Source organism: Theropithecus gelada, chromosome 5, assembly GCF_003255815.1.
Source record: "Theropithecus gelada isolate Dixy chromosome 5, Tgel_1.0, whole genome shotgun sequence".
NCBI classification, from domain to species: Eukaryota; Metazoa; Chordata; class Mammalia; order Primates; family Cercopithecidae; genus Theropithecus; species Theropithecus gelada.
This window is the reverse complement of record NC_037672.1, coordinates 73,552,349-73,573,919: the sequence shown is the minus strand read 5'-3', so window position 1 is coordinate 73,573,919 and position 21,571 is coordinate 73,552,349. Positions and strand designations below refer to the sequence as shown.

Below are 21,571 nucleotides of genomic sequence, written 5' to 3'. Positions count from 1 at the left end.
CATAAAGATCACTTAAATAATGAGCCTCTTGTGTACAATAATTCAGTATGCAGTAAGGACCTAAAAATAGTGACAACTCAGTGTTCAAAATAAGCCTGATTATTTTTCTAATAAATATAGTTAAATCTTAATTCAGTTCTAAAAGATCACAATGGCAACTAAACATCATTTGCTAACCTCCTTAAAAAATACTGTCCACAACTAAACTAGTTACCTCCGAAATTGTTAGCCAAGTCAGAGTACTTATTCCACAATAGCTAAGTGACATGTTAAATCACTAAAATTATAGATATGCCTGACAACATTTCAAGCAAATGTCCAATTCATTTACTGCTGTATTACTAATATACAAAACAAATCAAATACATAAAACTTCAGACTTAATACACCTTTGTTGGGTCCCACATTAGATAAAGATACTGAATAAGGTAAGATATGCATATGATGATGTTTTTACTTTAACACATTATTCTAAACTGGCAGCGTTTTCAAAACTTCAGTTATCTATACTCAAGTGTTAATTTACCTGCAAATCCAGTCAATTTTAAAGACACCTCCCAGCATTTTAGCACTCATTCCTGCTGGAAGCACCCAGTGTATAGGAGATCCTCCGTGATGTGATTCTGAAGAAAGTCTTGCAAACCCTAAGAGAATCATATCATAATATGTAGATGCTAATATAATTAATGTTTTTATATGTCCAAATTATTTTTATTCTTACCTTGAAATTTTCCACTCTCTCTGACAGAAAATATTAAGATAACACTCCTTGCAGATCTAAATGCAAGATTTAATTTCTTCTCATTTACAGGGAGCGTGGACCATACACCCTATATAAATAACATAAAGATCACAAAGTGAAATTAATTACAACTCTTTTGTGTTTCCAGTTATGTTTGCGAAAAACAAACAACCAAAAAAACTACATATTTTGGTGTGCTTTCAATTTAAGTAAGCTATAATGAAGAAAGATTTTATTTATCAGCTGTCAAAATAATAAAAACCTAAGGGAAAAAATGTAGACAATTACCAATTTTACAAAATTATTAAAGCAACTAGGAAACACATGGAGACGAGGTTCAAATCTAACGGACTAGAATTCTACATACTGAAACCAACCACCTACAATTATTTTAATATTACAACGATTTACTGTGGTAAATACATCCTGTTTGAAGGTGAACTGCAACTTAGAAGTTTGTCTTCTTGAAAAACTGTGCCTAATTAAAAATTACTGTATTAGTCAAGAATCTAGCATTTTTCTATTTAACTTCGTTTTTTTAAAGCAGTTTTTAAGTTCAAATTTTTATGTATCAATAGTTTGACTGAAAAGGCCTATGTTCTACCTAGAGCTGGAAGATATTTGTTAATTTCTAAAGCATTTTAACCAATTATTCATTCATAAAAGATAAAAAGAAATGGAATAATAAGGCAGATGTTATCATTCAGCTCACACCAATCTGCTCATACAAATGACATCTCATTCAAACTAAGTGCTTACAGTTGTTCCTCAGTCTCTGTTGGGGACTGGTTCCAGGACCCATGCAGATACCAAAATCTGAGGATGCTCAAGTCCCTTATATAAAATGGCATAGTATTTGCATATAACCTATGCATACACTTCCATATACTTTAAATCACCTCTAGAATACTTATACCTAATACAATGTAAATGCTATGTGAACAGTTGTTATACTGTGTTTAAGTTTGTATTTTCTGTTGTGTTATTTCTCAATCCTTTTTCTCCTATTATTTCAATCCAGTTAGTTAAATCGAAAGATGGGGAATCCTGTGGATACCGAGGGCTAAGTGTACTTCTGCCTAAATCCACTTAAGCTAGAGAGCAGAATAAGGCTATTTGGTGTACCGTTTCCTTCTGTTTGTAAAGTTTTATGGGTAGTCCTTAAGTTAGAAATATAGAATATTGACAAAAATATCGTTAGAAAAATGTCTAACTTTAGTTTTAAGTTTCTGAAAATCAGTTGAAACTATACAGTTACTCAATTTAAACCAAGAATAGCAAAACATTATAACTGCTAGTATAACACACAAATGTATTTTTGTAGCCAAACATAAAAAGAAAATTACTATCTTACAACATCCTACAGCAACTATGCATATCCTTTTTGCAAAGTCTGGAGTGGGCCTTTAAACTAATTCTTCCTTTTTCTTCTAAACACCAATGATCTTAATTTTAAAAAATAAAACTCTCCATAAAAGAATGATTTTAAAAGAACTTCAAAGTATTCATCAACCATCAACATAAAACAGTAATTGGTTAACTAGAGGTACTTTTAGAAGTGTTAGCACAATAAACGAGCCACTGAGGAAGTACAAAAACAAAAATCAACAGAAACAGGATCTTTTACAGCAAAAAGTTAAACTGTATAGCCTTCAACATTTAATATTCTGACTCCTAAAATCATCTTAAAAAAAAAGAAAACTCAAATTACAAGTAGGCTGCCTGACTACAACCCAGATCCTGACTACAACCCAGATCCTAAGTGGTAATTGCAATGTAGACCTTTAAAGCCGTAATGAAAACTGTAATACCTATGCTACTTGATACAATACAAGTCTACTTTCCCATTTAAAAATTTTAATATTAGGATAGTTTCAACAGAACTGATGCTAATACCTTAGCTTTGGCAAGAGACACATTCTCATGGTTGTTACTCTTTATGAGGAAAAATCTTGCATCCTGAAGCACATATTTGAGTTTACTGGTTTGATCTGAAAAAAAGAAACCCAAATCAATTAACCACAGGCCATTATCACACAAAGGGATCAAAACTGTACTAATTGAAATTAGCCCTCCACAACCCAGCTAAACTTTTAAAACAATCACCCATTCAACCTGGAAAGCTAAGCCACGACATGTAATAAAGCAAAGCTAAGAAAAGACAACCAGCATACTGCAAGAAAGTAAACCTAACCTAGTGATGTTCCGATATATCAAATCCATATTTAAGTATGAAAATGGTTACCAAGTTTTACAGATTTTCTTACTCAGATTCAACAGTGATAATAGACCATTATATACATACATAAATATACACACACATCTATATATAACACATACACACATATACACACATACACCCATCCCATTTTGTCCAAAAACTAAAATATCCTGAAATGTTTGGCATTATTCTAAAAGATACGCAGTAAGAAGCAGACAGAGAGCTTTCAATGTAAAATATTATTTTTTGCTTCATGTAATATATCGGAACATTACTACATTAAAAGCAGCTATTAATGGAGAACCAATAAGGCAAAATAATAACTGTGCAGCATGCAATGAAAACAATTTCAAATTTAAATGATACCTTTTCGGACAGCACGAACGGAAGATGATAATTTCTCATGCTTCTTTTCTGAACCTGTATTTAGCCAAAGTACATTTGTTCAGATTGAGCTTTAATAGAGATAAGACAAAATTTCTACAGTCTTGTCACATAAAATTCTCATTCAAGACAAATTATTCTTCCTGGCGCACCCACACACACAAAAAAACTTCTCAATGTGTACGAGTGTTTTGCTTTTTGGGTTGTTTGGATTTTTTTAAAAGTATGTGTCTGAACAGTTTCCCACTCAGAAAACTAGTCACTGAATCATCATCTTCCAAGAAAAAAAAAGTGAAAATTCCACTTAAGCAGTAACAGAACAGGATTAAAATAATAAGAAAAAGCTTAGTTTTCTCTAGAATTATTACACTGAACATGCCAAAAATCAGTACTAATGGACATCAACAAGTTCACACTAAACTACAGCCTCCACACGCTTTCTAAAGCAGATTACATTAGAATCAAGTCAGATATGATCACAAAATGAGAATACCTGCATATGACTCTGATGCAGAGCTTCCACTTCTATCAAAAACAATTGGAGATATGCCTCTAGCTCTCTTCCTTTCCTTCTTTTTCTCATCTAAAAAGAACAAGAGTTTTTTTTTAAATCACAATATAGAAACGAAGAGAAGTAATCAAACAAGAATGTATCATTACATGTCTAGTTTTTGCATAGCCCTTTTATTAGTCTGTGCTCCTCTCCTGATCCCTCAATTTCCTAAGAATGTTTTATTTTAAAAATACTGTTTTAAAAGTACAGGCATCTTATTTCTCTCATTAGTTTCAAGCAAATAAAAACAAATGAAATAACTACAAAGTCAGGGCCTTTACTGGCATATATAGGTGACCGTGAATACAGTTTTCCAAGAGGGGGAAAAATTTGCAAAGCAAAAACAATTTCTTTCAAAACTGTGTCCTTTCTACACACCAAGTAACACTGTCTTAAGTCCTTATTTTTTAAAACTCCACTACCATTCTTCATCACAATTCCAATTCTGATTCTATCTTAAGAGATGTGATAAACCCCTGAACCCAAAGCTTTACAAATGGAAAAAATATATATACCATAATTAGTGATTCCCTTCTGGTTGTCACTGCTTGTTTTTGTGTCTTCTATTTCATTCTCCTTAGCCATTTCCTCCCTGGATTACTGCTCTTATTTTCAAATTCAATTTAAAATTTACCCCTACAATTTTAATGGTAGCCTGTGTATCTCTGTAACAGAGCTGAAAATCTTCAGTAAATAGAAAAGGTTTGGATTACCTGTCATGTAAGAACCAGTCCCAAGCTTAGTTTGGAACTTTATAAGCATATACATGAGGACTTGAAATGGAATACAGCTCTCCTATCTGTTTATTTTTATCTTAATTTTACCATGATAAGCTCCTTTTACTTTTCAGCTTAGAGATAAGGGAATAAGAAGAAAAAAAATGCATGTTTATTTTTATACAAACAATGGAGAGCTGAAAAAGAATAATCAGTGATCATGTATACAATAACCCACTATATAATGACAGCTATTTAAAAAGCTTTAAGTACTTATCTCCTTTAATTCTCAGAACAAGTTTACAAGATATTCTCATTACAGATGAAGAAACCTTGGATTAGACAAGTGGTTAGGCAACTAGACTAGGGTCCCACAGTTCCTGGGTGGCAGAACCTAGACTCAAGGGCAGGTCTTCTGGCTTGGGCAAGTAGAAAGGATGTTTTATAACTATTTCTGAAAGGGGATTACAGGTTTACCTGTCTGGGGGGCTTTTTTCATTGTTCCTTTCAAAAGCTCTGACATGTTCTAATTTTTCCTCCATGGTTATTTCTTTCAGGAGTCTAAGCATTATGAATGGATCAGATTTAGTGTAATTTATCTCTTGTTGCTATTAAAAAAGAATTACTTTATCGTCCAAAGTACCAAAAAGGGCCTGGCGCATGCCTATAATCCCAGCACTTTGGTCTAGGCAGACGGATCACTTGACCTCAAGAGTTCGAGCCCAGCCTCGGCAACATAGCAAGACCCTCTTTATATAAAGACAAAACAATAATAAAAAAATTACTAAAAAGATCTGAGATAATGCAGGGAAAATAACAGAAGAAGATCCTACTCAATTGTTTTTATATAATGCTAAATCCAGCATTAGCATTAGAAATCTCCAAGGAATTTTCATCATTTTTGTATGAATAACTCCCAATGCTCTTAAGTTTATGGCCCTCTCCGCCAACTGTTACTCTTAGGTCAAAAGAACAATGAAAATCATCTAATAAATAAAGCATTATCCATCAGCCTGTTGCTTTTATAAACTTACCAAAAATTCTGAGAATAAGGTAAAATGAACTGGAATCTAGAAAATTCATGACACAGAAACTAAATTGTGATCACTTTTATCTAAAAACTGATGTCTCCTAATGAAGAAATTCCAAAACCACTCCATTCTCTTTCATAAACTATTGTATAAAAAAAAATTTCCTGCTTATTAATATAGTACCTAATGCATGTTCCACATAAGGGATTTTCCTTTAATAAGGAAAATAAAAATTTCAGGTATCTCTTTTAGAATAAACCTAATCTAGTAACAGAGTTTTGATATCAAGATTTGTTATAAAACTACAGTTACCATTTAATTTGAAATGTCTTCTCCACAAAAACAAAGTATATCAATCAAGTTACCTTACTATGTATCATCTAGGAGCCTGTTACAATTGCAGATTTCTGGTCCTACCATTTAAGTAAGTTCCCTTTGTTTAATGTAAACAATACAAACATTAAAGTCTAAGAAATAACACAGATACAAAAAAGATTCCTACAACAAAATGTTCCCTACCCACGGGAGTGGTTTCACACATTCTCCACAATAAATGAACATTCAACACATAATGCTAATGAAATTTTTCTTATTATCTTAAATTATAAAAAATACATCCTATCAGTTTGCAAAAGGCATGATGGAAGCACAGAATTAAAGATTCCACAAGTTTTTACAACAAATCCAACTACTCATCCATTCCGTTTATCTCTACCTCCCTTGAAAAGCCTATCTTAACTCCCAAACCCAGACTTCTAGCGAACAAAAGGTTGAAAGCACTTCAGTTGCCAATCACTAGAAAATAACTGGCCATCTGTTCTACCTATACTGTATATAGTATAGATATAAACCATCTATATAGTATAAATATGTAATATATATAGTATAGATATGTACTATCTATATGTAGTATAGGTAGAGCAGATGGCCAGTTATCTTCTAGTGATTGGCAATTGAAGTACTTTTCTATACTATATATATATATAAAATGTACTATTATAAATGATCAAATTCTATAATAATGAAACTGTAAATGTATTTCAAAAAACAGGAATTTTCTTATGTTTAGTACATTTTGCTTATGTAGCAATCTGGTAGCATCTTTACATAAGACAGTCATACAGTGCTCTGTAAGTACCCTGACCTCTCCTTGCTGTACCCTCCCCCCAGGAAAGGTTCCCCTAAGCCTAGTGCCTCCAACTACCTAACAGTCATACATTTTTGTCTCATAGGTATAGAGAGGCAGGATAGACAGCATTGAAGAAATGACTCAAGACAGCTCTTACCTGATTTTTCCACAAGAATTTTATTTATAGTCTTCGTCTCCATCTTATACCTTACACCCCAGCCCTCCTGTCGACCCTGTCTCAGCCAGTCAACTGATAGACACAGAATTAGAAGAAAAGTCTGTGCTCCCAGGGAAAAAAGAAATAATTTGTTTTGATTCTGAAGCCATAAGATGGAAATCCAGGGATATTCTACCAAAGAAATACTGTAATACCCAGTGGACAGGTTTCATATGAATATACTTCAAGTACATCAGTGTTTAAATAAACTGCTGACTGGTATGAAAATCTAAGAATTTACAGAAATCTGAAATACGTTTCCTTATACTGAATCAAATGGACTTGTGCTCATTTACAACACAACCAATCTGTAGCTAGGAAATGCCTTTACTAAAATATGCAAATCTTATCCAAGATTATTCAAATGTATTTATAACATTCAACGGCATATAATTATAAAAGATCACAAGACAATCCTATTAATATCCCCCATCTCCTCAACAATTTTATAATTTAAACATTTTCAAGACCGAAACCTATCAAGTTTTTTTAAAGACAAACTTTTACAAATAAAAAGTAGTACCTGATCCATCTGTGCCTGAACCAGATCTGACGGACCCATCTGTGAAGGAAACAGATTCAGAACCAGAGTCACTGGCCTCACTTCGAGTGTCATAATCATTTCCCTCCTCTTTCTGGTCTCTCTCATCCTGTTCATATTCTTCTTCTTCCTCCTCCTCCTCCTCTTCTTCCTCTTCCTCCTCCTCTTCCTCCTCCTCCTCTCCATCTTCATCTACCTCTTCATCTTCTTCTGCATCTTCTTCTACCTCTTCATCTTCCTCCACATCTTCTTCCACTCCTTCCTCCTCATTCTCAGTGTTGTTGCCTTGCTCATCAGAAGAACCACTGCTGCCAGTCTCATGATCAGAGCCATATTCTTCAGAGTTCACTTCTTCCTTAGAAGACTGGCTGGATCTGCTTGCACGTCTATCCACTTCAAGCCCAATTCTCTGATGTTTAAAGAAAAAGGGAATCAGCAGTCATATAAAAGACAAGGTCAGGGTGAATAAACAGTTCTAAAGCCTCAAAAAGAATGGCTTTCTGTTTTATATCTGCAATAATATTTACTACCTCAGAACCGTCTGGCGTAGGAGATTTGGCCCTCCTTTCAGGATCCCTTTTCCGGACACAGGTTTTTTCAGGTTGATTCTTGTAAGGTTCTCTCGAGGCACTACTTGATAGACGAATTTTCCGATCAGCATCTAGACGCTTGTTTCTTTCAGATCTTTGATATTCCTCATTTTTATACTCTGTGACTGACTTTCCTTTTGTACTAACTATTCTTTTGTTATTGCTAACAGATGAGCTCAGTGGCTTAGAAACCAGTTGTCTTGAATGGACAGAAGGCTTTTGTCGTTTGGTATCAGTAGATTCCATTCGATCACTTTTTCTTTTTGATCCTTTAAAATACAAAAAAAAAAAAAAAAAAAAAAAAAAAAAACAGTAGTAGTAGTATTTGTAGTATTCCATTTATTTCACCAAAGATTGACAATAATATACATCAGGAAGGGGGGAAAAGGCCTCATTTCTTTAAAAGTCTTCTGAAAGATTTCTGCTCCAGAGTTAATCTAAAAGAAAACACAGCTTTCAACTACAGGAATAAATCCATATATTTGAAAAGTTTCATATATTAGAAAAAAAAAAAAGATTATCCCCATTCATATGGATATCAGTTTGTTATGTACATTTAGTGTTAACTGCCTCAAGGAACAAGTACAAAAAAGCACTTAAGTCATTTTCTTAAGAAATTGAATCTCCTCTATTTATACTGTTATTTCAAAAATAATAGAACTCTTACATACCCTTTTTCTCGTTTTTATCTTGTTCACTCTCTGGATTATACAGTTCATCATCTTGTTCTGGTACTTCAGTCAAAATATCATCTAGAACATTAAGTTCTCCATCTGCAAATAAAAAATTAATAGGGAAAAATCACCATCATTAAGCACGTACTTTTGAGAACTTACTAAGCGTGAGGTCACAAGGGCCCAGGGAGCTTTTACTTCACTTTTACATAAAAAAGCATTACTTTTATTTCAGAATCAAGACACAAGATTAATTTCTATAAAACAATAGAGGGTAATGAATTGGCCAGTCATGGTGGCTCATGCCTGTAATCCCAGCACTTTGGGAGGCTGAGGCAGGCCAATTACTTGAGGCCAGGAGCTCGAGACCAGCCTGGCCAACATGGTAAAACTCTGCTCTGCTAAAAATATAAAAATTAGCACGGTGTGGTAGTACATGCCTTTAACCCCGGCTACTTGGAAGGCTGAGGCACAAGAATCACTTGACCCTGGGAGGCAGAGGCTGCAGTAAGCCAAGATCGCGCCACTGCACTCCAGCCTGGACGGTAAGAGTGAGTGTCTCAAAATATATATACATACATACACACACACACACACACACACACACATACACACACACACACACACAGAGAGAAGTCTGGGCTATCTGGTCTTCAAAGCCAGGAGTATACATCTCAGAAGGCATGAAAAGATATATCGGAGCATAAAAAGAAAATATAAGAATGTCTCTATTTTTACTTCATTCTTAAATTTCTAAAATTTCTGATGGCTTTAAAATGTGTACAATAAATTAGTATAGAAATACATATGTACAACCTATAAATACACATTTACCAAAAATGTGCACTCCACAATTACAAAGGGAAAACAACTTTGCAGTGGAGAAATGTCGCACAGGCCAAATTAACCAGATAATTAAAGTTAACATCACCAGTAATGAGACAAATCAACATCATGGACCTCCTGTTACAATGCTCTGAGAACAGAACTATGCTTTTGTAATGTTCTATGCAAAATGGAAAAGCTGAACCTACATGAGGAAAAATCAGACAAACCTAAATTAAAGCGTATCCAAATATGTCACTGTCATGAAACAAAGAGTAAGAACTATTACATATCAAAGCAGACTAGAGAAGCATGAAAACTGAACACAGCCCACAATATTGGATAACTGGAAAAACTGGTGAAATCTGAATAGTTTATATCAACGTAAATGTATCCCATTTAACGTGTTTATCAACGTTATTTGGTGAACTTGAACATCTGCACGTCTATTTCTTCATCTACTAAGTAATGAATGATTAAACATGTCTTATTCTATATGATTTGTATATATATTTTTAAAATAATACAATTTTAAAGTGACAAAATATTTTTAAGAAGTAGTAAGCATTGGTTAATATTTGTTGTCTTGAAAAAGGTTGTAAATATCAACATTATTTTTCTAATTTTGACTGTACTACGGTTAAGTCAAAGAAAGTCCTTATAAGACATATTTAAGCATTCAGGGACAAAGCTGTATTATGTCTAAAACTTACAAATGGTTCAGGAAAAAATGTGCACACACGCACGTACACACACACACAGACACACAGAAAGAGATAAACATGACAAAATGCTAACATTCGCAGAATGTGGCTGGAGACTAAAATAAAATTCTTCACACTGCACTTGTAGCTATTATGTTTATGTGAAATTATGTCAAAAAGGAAGTTAAATGAAAAAATTATCAATGCGCTATATAATAAAAAAAGTTTAGAGCCTGCTGGTGTGGACTGTAAAAGCATAAAACTTATTCAGACAAGGGAACTATGACTATATTGACATATTCAATGATCATGAAAGCATAAAACTCAGTTTTGTCCCCACTTCCACCTCGTCCAACAAGACAAACCTTAGAAATACACACAAATACCATTTTAAATTTTAAAATAATGTACTAATGCTAATAGTAAATGTTTAAACATTATTCCAATACCAAAAAAATTTTTCCAAATTTAAGTTGTGCCAAAGAGGAAGTATAAAGCAATGAAAACGGATGAGACAGAACAATTATATTTGTGGCTTCAGGAAAAAACAAAGCCCACTTGAATTACAGCAAGGTCTATTAATTAACCTGGGGGCTATAAACAGGTTAAAGGGGATTCAAATTTTCCCCAAAGTGGGAAAGAAATCAGTGACTGAAGAGAAAAGTTAATACAAATGATAAGAAGGTTACACGGGAAATGGAAAAGATAACATTTTCCTTTATATTTGAAGACAGACACAGTCTAAAGATATCTGTAAACTACTATGTCTGGAATAGCAAAATTGATTATTTTGGGTGGTACCAACGCTGATATGTACTTTCTATCATTTTTCTAAAATGAAAACAGGTTACATGGGTTTTCATTTTTGTTTACTTTTTAAAAATCTTATTTAAAATCCAGACATGTCAAACAAAAAAGCTTCTCTCATCATCTAGATTCATGTTTTTGGTAAGACAAAATTCCTTCAAGATCTGAACGGTGGCAAACACCATTTTTGGACTCTACATCATAAATAAAAAAAAATAGTTTGACAGAAGTAAATCCACGTTTTACAGATGTTTAATAAGTACTGGATCGAAGTTCACTAATCAATAAAAAAGTAGATCCAACAGGTCTTCACAGAATCAAATACATTTGCAGAAAACAAAAAGAAAAAATTTAAGACTATCAAATGAAATAGGCAAATATAATGCTATACAAATCTTTTCATAAAATCACTAGATCTTATTTGGAAATATCACCCCTGAACCCTGAACATTTATATATTATACACTTTAAACATGCTAAATTTAATACAGAATGAATTTTGCAGAATGTTAATTTAAATTAATTTAAGTTTCAAAGACACTTAAAGCCTGGTTTTCCTATAAAAGGGGGTATTACTGTTTTAAAAAGTTTTAATGAATTCAAATTCAGACATTGGTTGCAATTTTAGAAAGCACCTATAACCTTTTTCAAGACAACAAATATTAACCAATCCTTACTACTTTTTAAAAATACTTTGTCACTTTAAAATCTTATCGTTTTTAAAATATATATACAAATCATATAAAATAAGGCATGTTTAATCATTCATTACTTAGCAGATAAAGAAACAGAAGCACAAATGTTCTAGTTCACCAAATACACTTGTCTAATAACAAACAGATTAGTATGAAGTTCTGGCTTTACAAATCTACAGTTAAATTAGATGGGGAACAATAAAAGCACCTTTAACCAACGTATAAAGAACACAAATGCAAAATATTAAAAGGACATATATACTAGAACATAAATTTCAAATTAGTGCACCAGAAAGCTCTATATCTTTAACATTACAACATTTAAAATCTACTGAAATATTCAAAATCAACTATAACATCCTCACTTAAATGATGTACACACTTTTATCCATATTACAGTCCATAACATCAATAAACTGTGTGGTTTTACCACAAACTGGCAAACTAAAACCTACAGGATAAACGTGGCCCACTGCCTGTTTAGAATGGTCTGCAAGAATGGTTTTTACATTTTTAAGGTGCTTATTAACAAGGAAAAAAAAAAAAAGCAAAGAATATGTCAGAAAACACTTACAGCCCACAAAGCCTATCTGGCCCTTTACAAAGAGTTTTGCCAACCCCTGACAAAATACAAATGACCAAATTTTAAGTTACTTTTCTCCATCATTGAAACTCCTTATATATATACTAGAATATGATATACAAGGGAAAAAATCTTGGAGGTTAAGAAAATACAGGTTATAGCTTACATTTAGGTATCAGGAAATTCCAGTCTTTCTGAGTTCAAGATTCTTCACCTCTGTTAAGAGGCACTTAAAAAAGATCAGTTTTGGGGACAGGAAAAGGAGGGCATTTGAATCTTCTATGAGTTTTCAACCTTTAAGACTCCCCTTCCTTATCACTATCGGACTTTAAGAGGTTGCCTGCCCCAATCCTCTTGCTAATGGCCTACATGATATATATAAAACCTGGTCCAGAACACAAAACAAAATCCCTTCTTCAACAAAACAGGTATGGTATATACATACATGTTCCAATTATCTACTGCTGTGTAAGATGATCACCCTAAAACTTGACTTAAAACAGTAACATTTTTCATTATGGCTCATGGTTCCGGGGCTCGACCTGGGTCTCCCACGTGGCTGCTGTTAAATGGGGCTAGGGCTGGGGCTGAAATCATCTGAAGCCTTGTTCATTGACAAGTCTGGCTGATGTCTAGGCTGGGAAGATTCAAAGCTGGAGCCTCTCCAACTCTCTCTGTGTGATTACTCATTACTATGGCAGCCACAAGTAGGCAGACCTCTTACATGGTGGTTTAGGACATTCGTGTCCCAACAGAGAAAGGACCAGGGAGAAATCCAGCAACACTATCACAGTATTTATTCATCCCAAAAGCTTACCTAGGTTCAAAGGGAGGGGACACATACTCTAATCACTGTTGACAGAAGTGTCATATGTAATACATGACAGATGTTTCCAAAATGACGATAGTTTTAAGGATAAATATTTTAATTATATGCGTGAAGTGCATTTTTAGTAACAAAAAAAATCATTTAAATAGGTCAGTGTTAACGCTTACAGTCTCTGGCCATAACCTTCACTGACTTGAAAAAGTACACTTTCCATACATTTTAATTATTTTTTTTAATGTAGAATGAATTACAAAAGCAGAAACATTTTAATACTCTCACAAGTTACTGCTATTAAAGACTATAATCATCACTGGCATATCCATTTTTAAGAAGAATTATCTCTTTAAGATATAAAGTAATATCCACTAGTTCTAGGTTGACTTTCTTTAACCTACCTGAACAAATGTTTTTAACCATTTCCTTTGTCCTGAAATTTATTATTGATATTCTATATAAATAGAAATATGTATGCTTTCAATTACTTCACAATAGTTTGATAGTAGCATCCCAACCCAAGAATAATAACAGTAAACAAAGATTAGAAATGCCAGGTTACAAAAAGGTCTATAAACATACAATTCATGCACTACAAAAATCCTAATTTCTATGACACAAAGCACTTCACATTGAAAGTTTTTTTTAGAGGTCTATATAGAGAACTATGCAGACATTAAAAATAACTTTTTTTTTTTTTTGGTAGACGGAGTCTCGCTCTGTTACCCAGGCTAGAGTGCAATGGCACAATCTGGGATCACTGCAACCTCCACCTCCCAGGTTCAAGTGATTCTCCTGCCTCAGCCTCCCGAGTAGCTAGGATTACAGGCGCCCACCACACCATGCCTAGCTAATTTTTGTTATTTTTAGTAGAGACAGGGTTTTGCCATGTTGTCCAGGCTGGTCTCGAACTCCTGACCTCAGGTGATCCACTTGCCTTGGCCTCCCAAAGTGTTGGGATTATAGGCATGAGCCACCGTGCCTGGCCTTTAAAAAAATCACTTTAATTCTCTTAAAAAAAAAAAAAAATTTTTTTTTTTGAGACAGACTTGCTCTGTTGCCTAGGCTGGAGTGCAGTGATATGATCTCAACTCACTGCAACCTCCACCTCCCAGGTTCAATCAATTCTCCCTGCCTCAGCCTCCCAAGTAGCTGGGATTACAGGAACCGCCACCAGGCCCAGCCAAATTTCTGTATTTTTAGTAGAGAAGGGATTTTGCCATGTTGGCCAGGCTACTCTCGAACTCCCGACCTCAGGTTAAAATCTATAAAATTTTGTTCCAAAATTAAGATGTCACAAAAAGATGGATTTTTTTTTTATAATGTGCCAGTGCAACAATAAGCTTAATAAAACAATCCTACATTAAACAGTATTTACATTTAGAGCTAAAATTCAAATCCATCCAAAAGTTTTATACTAGCAGTCTATAGAATAAACTCAGCTCTTGAATGCTGTTTTAAAAAAATTCTAAGGATTTAATATGAAAACCTGCTTAAAAAAATACTACTTGATTATTAGGGGCCCAGATTCTCACCTGAAAACAACCAGCTGGAGTAGTCTAGTCTTCTGTTAAGACAGAGAAGGTAACATATGTCAAAGATTTGCATTAGACAATCTGGGTTTGTAGCTGGTGAATCAGTGTATTTACTATCACTACCTGAACAAAGAGCATGCTGGCTTTTAAAAAAAAGACAAAACAAAAAACCCATGATACTATTACCTAATGTATTAAGCAAGTACTTTATCTGCCAGATTCTGGCATGCACACATATCTGCAAACCCTGCATAACACTGATCTTAAACTTCAAAAAAACTCAAGGCTCAGTTTAATATACTAAGGCACAGGAACATCAAACTAGTTTTAGTATACAGTATATAATACTTGGGAAAGAGGAGGAAAGCTAAAGGGGACAATCCTACTCAACTGCAGATTAACTTCCCTGACAGTTGCAAGCACTGTGTTGTCAGATCTTCCACATTTTCAAGAGGACTCTGAAACCCAGATTTTTATTTGGAATTGCATGACTTTTAAGTGCTGCCTCAATTAAAAACGAAACAGTTGGCTGCTAGATTCCATAGTTGGCTGCTAGATTCCTCTGTGAAAGTATAATCATGTGTGAATGTTTTGTATTAATATTATAATCAGAAACTATTAGCAAAATGAGTTTTGAGGTAAAGGTATAGATTCCCAGGATATAGGAAGTAAACAAGGACATAAAAAGAGTAACAGGTCGGGCATGGTGGTTCACACTTGTAATTCCAGCATTTTGGGAGGCCAAGGCAGGTGTACAGCTTCAGCTCAGGAGCATGAAATCAGCTTGGGCAACATGACGAAACCCCATCTCTACAAAAAACACAAAAATTACTGGTGCGCCTGGTGCGCACCGCACCTGTACTATCAGCTACTCAGGAAGCTGAAGTGGGAGAATCACCAGTCTGGGAGGTCGTGGATGCAGTGAGCCCTGATCGCACTACTATACTTCAGCCTGGACAACAGAATAAGACCCTGTCCCCCTACAACTAAAAAAAAAATCATCATTATTTTTAAAGCCTGTTCAAAAACTGACAAGATGTTAGAAATAACAAAGCTAGCTGTTTGTTGCTTGGCTGGGGGATTTTTGTTTTAGGTAAACATGGAAACTTAAAATTTACCATAATCTTTACATTCTTGTCCAGGAAGGTCACAAACCTTAACTCCAGGGATACCAGGGTAGAAAATTAACCTTTATCTGGGACAGTCACTTTTTACTGCAGAAGCTTCTGGGTCAGAAGACTGCACTATTTATTAAGATGTGAGGTTCCAGCATCAGACTAAGATTTAGTATTTAAAGAAAGTTAAATATTAAATATATTACACATTTTTTTTTCTAACACAAGGTACCAAAATAAATTATATTTTAACTCATTTAATATAATTTTAGTGGGATTTGGCAATGAAGTAAGATTACTAGAACCTCCCCCTTCTATATCTTGTAATGTACATTGTACGTTTAGACTAGTTTCTCAGTTTCTGTCATTCAAAATTCTCAATTCTCCAAATGAAGTTTAAAAACTTGGATTTCCCATCCAAAATTGCTGTCTTCTAAAAAATATACAATTTAAGTGCAAAGAAAGCATTTAAAATTTTCTACCTTACTTCTCCTATAGATAAAATGAATATATTGGAATATCAATTACATACTCTATGCTTTACACAGCCCAAACTAAAGTGAACCAGGAAAGGCAATTTTATCCTAAGAAATTACTATAGCGAGAGCCATAGTATATACACAGTCATCATGTGCCACAACATTTTGATCAATGATGAAATGTATATACAAATGACAGTGGTTCCCTTAAGATTATAATGCCTCATCTTTACCATTTTGATGTTCAGATACACAAATACTTCCCATTGTGTTACTACCGCCTACAGTAGCATGCTGTACAGATTTGTTGCCTAGGGACAATAGGCTATACCATACAGCCTAGATATACCACTGAAGTTTGTGTAAACACACTATGATAACACAACGAAACCACCTAACAATGCCCACCTTCACTGATGACACATAACTATGTGTGTGCACAAGACTCTGTGTGTGTGTATACATATTTGTATACGCCTGCATGTAACCGTGTGTGTAACAGCTGGGCATGGTGGCTCACGCCTGTAATTCCAGCACTTTGGAAGGCTAAGGCGGGCAGATTGCTTAAGCCTAGGAGTTCAAGATAATCCTGGGCAACATAGGAAGACCTCTTCTCCACTAAAAATAAAAAATTAGCTGGGCATGCTGGTACACACCTATAGTCCCAGCTACTAGAGAGGCTGAGATGGGAGGATCACTTGAGCCCTGGGAGGTTGAGGCTGCAGTGAGCCATGACTGCCCCCACTGCACTCTGGCCGAGGCGATAGAGGCTGTCTGAAAACAACAACTGTGTGTATATATACAGTAGTCCCTCACTTATCCAAGGTTTTGCTTTTGAGGGGTTTGTTACCCCTAGTCAACTGAGTCAATCACTGTCCAAAAATACAAAAATGGAAAATTCCAGAAATACATAATTTATAAGTTTTAAACTGTGTGCTAAGTAGTGTGATGAAGTTATGCACCGTCCCACTCTGTACTGCCTGGGAAGTGAATCATCCCTTTGGTCAACAAATATTTGCATTACATATGTTACCTGCCATTAGTCATTTAGCTAACTGTCTCGGGTAGATCAACTGTCCACATATGGCAGTGCTAGTGTTCAAAGTAACCCTTATTTTACTTAATAATAGGCCCAAAGCACAAGAGTAGTGATGGTGGCATACTGTAATGACTGTTCTACTTTATTATTGTTGTGGTTGATCTCTTACAGTCCCTAACTTATAAACTTCATCATAAACATGTACATATAGAAAAAAACACAGTATATACCGGATTTAGTAATATCCATTGTTTCAGGTATCCACTGTGGGTCTTAGAACATATTTATCAGGAATAAGGCTGGTAGAGGTTGGGGGTGGGGGGAAAAGTGTTGTATAACTTAAACTGAGAAACTCTTAGCTTTGGTTATCACACTGCACATGTCATATAACCAATCAGTTAACGAAGTCCAACCTGGTAAATATTCAAGGTACTGAAACACAATTACTGTATACAAGGAACCCAGTGAACAAGACAGATGTACTCTGAGCCCTCAGGGAGCTTCCAGTTGGGTAATGTAGAAAACATGTTATTTTTAATGCAGTAACTCATTACACATTACTCATACACGTTTTGGATAGATTATTTTTTAACTGTTCTTTGTAGGAAACTTTGTAAAAGCTTAATAAAATTTATACAAGGTGTCTGCAATAACAGAAAAGATGCGTATTTCCTCCTTATATAGAAAAATAGCATTTAATATTAGTTAACACCAACATTGTAACACTTTTCAAATCCAGTTTATTGGGCAAATTATCACCACAGGAATGACAGGGAGCTAGCAATCTGCCCAGTTATATGGGTTTCAGCTTCTAGGTATGAGTATTATAGAAGCATAATTATAGATTATAGAAATTAATGTCTTTATTACCCAGATAGGTGCAAAACCCTTAATTCAAGAACTCTACGAACAGGAGTCTTTTCACTGTTCTGTGATTAATATAATTGCCAATTTATGCAACTTAGACTCATTCGTTATCAAGATCTTAAACCATTTATGGAATCATTTGAGAAGGAACTTAACGTTTGTGACATGACTGAGATTTTTAGAGGGTTTATACTTATAATTTCCTGTTTCATGTTAGGCAATAAAGCACTTAGAGTACCATTTTTCCTTAAGAGAGGAAGAGCCAAGTATTGATTCTAACTATAAAGCTAGGCATGCAATGATGATCAAGTAAATGATACAACCTGTAGGTTACCTAAAACTCTCCCAAAAACAAATAAACAATTCCAGTAGGTAGGTGCTAGTTCTCCATGTAGCCCAGAAACAATCTTTGTTCTAAACTATAAAGATAAAGCACTTATATAAACTTTTTAAATAAAGTTGTTATGAAAATTAAATTTAAAAAAAAAACTAAGCAAATGTGAGGCAAAGAACCTTCTCAAAAGTGGGGAAACGTATCCTATGTATAGACAACAGGTGACATCACTACTTCCCAATAATAGCTATACAGTTTATGTATTTGTATTGCATTATCACCACTAAATCATCTCTAAAGCAAAAGTTTTAAAATCATCTACTTTTCTTCTTCAATGTGCATTACTGCGTCTACTCTATCAATGACTTGTAAATATTTTCACCTTAGACAACGAATTCTTGAGAAGTACTGAATTTCACTCATGTTTGTGTTTGGTTCATTTCGCCCACCACAACCACTACAGACTCCCATATCCACAGCTCATAAATTACAATCAGATGTTTGCTGAATACTTACTAATTAAGAGTATGTATTTTTAATAACTGAGTTAACTAAGTAAAAGCAGTTTCTTTTACTAACACCATGTAATCCTATGTTCACATTCCTTCTCGATTTCTCAGAAAAAAACAAAAAACAAAAAACAAAACACAAACCCAGGGAGATTTTTTAGCATTTAGTTTAAGGATGGAACATCAAATTGCTATAACCTAATCAAAGAACTACTTTAGGATAAGGGCAGTATCTTAAACATATTCCCACCCACTCCACTTTCCAAGCTTGTCCCTATCCTAGGGCAGTTCACTGAAGCATGAAGACTCTCCTGATGTAGAAACCAGAAAAATTAAGAAAAAAGGATCACAGGCCTAAGTAACTTGACTCTAGAGCCCACTTAACAAACCCCCACAAAAATCTCCCAAATCAGTTAGGCACACAGAAGAGATGTGTGAGACACAGAGCAGCGACCGTGTCATATTATTAACTAAAATCTTTCCAAGACTATTATGTTAATCTTAGGGTTGAAAAAGATCTTAAAGCAGCATTTAATCTAAACCACTCTCCAGACAGATATTGATGTAGGACCTACATTAACATCTCTAGGGCTTGGGAACTTAGTATATCCTTCCATTATAGCAACATCAGTTCTCCCTACATTTCACTGAAATTTATCCCTCCAACTCTCTATAACTTGCATCCATCTGTTTCTGACTGTACCCTCTGGGACCTACACACGTTTTTCTAGCATAATAGACCCAGGATTTCTTTGTCAGCCTAAGTCACATAGTTATCTTTCCAAACTAAGTATTCATTTTTCCAAGTACTATGTTTTTCCAAAATGAGTATTCGAGGAACAAAACGGCTAGTTCCCTTTGCCTATTGAACAGGAACAGCCAGAAGTTATTTGCAGATATTTCTCAAGATTAATAATCTGCCAGTGCCACTTCTTATACACGCTCATTTACCACACTACCAGTGTTGATCGCGGCATTAGGGGTTCTCAAATTTTAGTCTAACAGAAATGGTTGTCCTGAAAATACGCATTACATCCGCATGATCCTACCAGGAAATAAACCTAGGAGCTTGCAACTCAGAAAGGCCCCCTCTCAGCCCAAGACAGCTAAACGGAAAATCAAGCCTGAAATCCGGATCAAAGAAAAACCCTACTGAGATGAAGTGTTAGGCCATATGGAGACCGAGGACGAAAGGGCAGGCCTGGTCTCCGCCAATGAGTCCAAGTGTCTCGGTGGGGGCGACCGGCTCCTCACGAGGCAAGCTAACCTCCCCAACCCCCACTCCCGCCCCGCAACGACGACCACTGCTCCATCACTCCACTCCCAAGCCCCAGCCTCGCCTCCGCCCGTCACCTTTCTCCGCACTAACCTTTCTCCTCCCGAATGTCGGCCGCCATTGCTCCCCTTCGGTTTCCGCCGCTGCCGCCGCCGCCGCCGCCACTTAGACGCGACTCGCGCGGGTGCCGCAGCCGCGGCAGAAGCACGGGCCCGTCCGTCAGTCCGTCCGCCCAGCTGCGCGCGTCGCACTTGGCCTCTTTAACACTCAGCCTTCTCGACTCTTCCCTCTTTTTCCCTTTCTCCCTTCCTTTCACTCTAGCTTCCAGCCGCCTAGGCCCAGCCTTCTCGTTAGGGCTCAGACTCGAGCGAGGGTATGGGGGAGGGAAGGCAAACAGATGGCGACGGCGGGCGGCGCTAAAATGGAGCCTGCTTCCTGCGCGAAACAATCCCGCTCCCGAAATGCCGTGCGCTGTTTACGCTTCGTTCCTCTCTGGGAACGTCACAGTACGGAGAGGGGCGGGGAGGCGGGACGTGCAAAAGAACGTGACGTGACGTCACCGCGTCACCCCGCTGCCCTCAGCCCGCTGGTACCTGGAAGGAGTCTTACGCAGAGATTAGGTTGCCCAGGCTGTTCATGGAGTTCCGGCTGTGCTGGCTATACCCGGATGGCGTAATTTTCCAACCTGAAACTCTTAGTGGGGTCCCTGCCAGGCCTTTTTAGCTAGAGTCTCTCTAAAGGACTCCTGATTCAGTTCGGGAAATCGGAGTCTTATTTAGGACAAGTCTGGGTGAAGCCTTTATGTTTACCAGATGTGCTTTCTTAGTTGGGGTTCCACTCTTACCCAAAGGCAATGCAACATGCAACCAGCTCCTTTGTAGTCACAAAAGCCTACTAGTTTTTGTTTGTTTTGAGACGGATTCTCGCTCTGTCGCTAGGCTGGAGTGTAGCGGCGCCATCTCCGCTCACTGCAACCTCTGCCTCCCGGGTTCAAGCGATTCTCCTGGCTCTGACTCCCAAGTATCTGGGATTACAGGCGCCCGCCACCATGCCCAACTAATTTTTTTTATTTATAGTAGAGACGGAGTTTCACCATGTTGGCCAGGATGGTCTCGATCGCTTGACTTCAGGATCCACCCACCTCGGCTTCCCAAAGTGCTGGGCTCACAGGCGTGAGCCACC

The 21,571-nt window shown here is 36.0% G+C and overlaps 1 protein-coding gene across 3 annotated transcripts in view; it reads right to left on the bottom strand.

Moving 5' to 3' along the window:
• The window catches only part of YTHDC1 (YTH domain containing 1), a 40,130-nt gene extending 19,251 nt beyond the window's left edge, over nt 1–20,879 (bottom strand). For 2 of the 3 annotated variants that reach the window (XM_025385477.1, XM_025385478.1), the window contains exons 1-9: nt 20,483–20,879; nt 8,796–8,897; nt 8,065–8,393; nt 7,517–7,943; nt 3,841–3,930; nt 3,330–3,383; nt 2,639–2,733; nt 722–830; nt 527–644 (exon numbers count right to left, since the gene is read on the bottom strand). In XM_025385477.1, coding sequence (XP_025241262.1) covers nt 527–644; nt 722–830; nt 2,639–2,733; nt 3,330–3,383; nt 3,841–3,930; nt 7,517–7,943; nt 8,065–8,393; nt 8,796–8,897; nt 20,483–20,510 — 1,352 coding nt within the window. In that variant the 5' untranslated portion in view covers nt 20,511–20,879. The remainder of the gene's footprint in view (nt 1–526; nt 645–721; nt 831–2,638; nt 2,734–3,329; nt 3,384–3,840; nt 3,931–7,516; nt 7,944–8,064; nt 8,394–8,795; nt 8,898–20,482) is intronic. The other variant, XM_025385479.1, reaches the window with a different exon arrangement.
• Between the last annotated feature and the right edge of the window lie 692 nt (nt 20,880–21,571).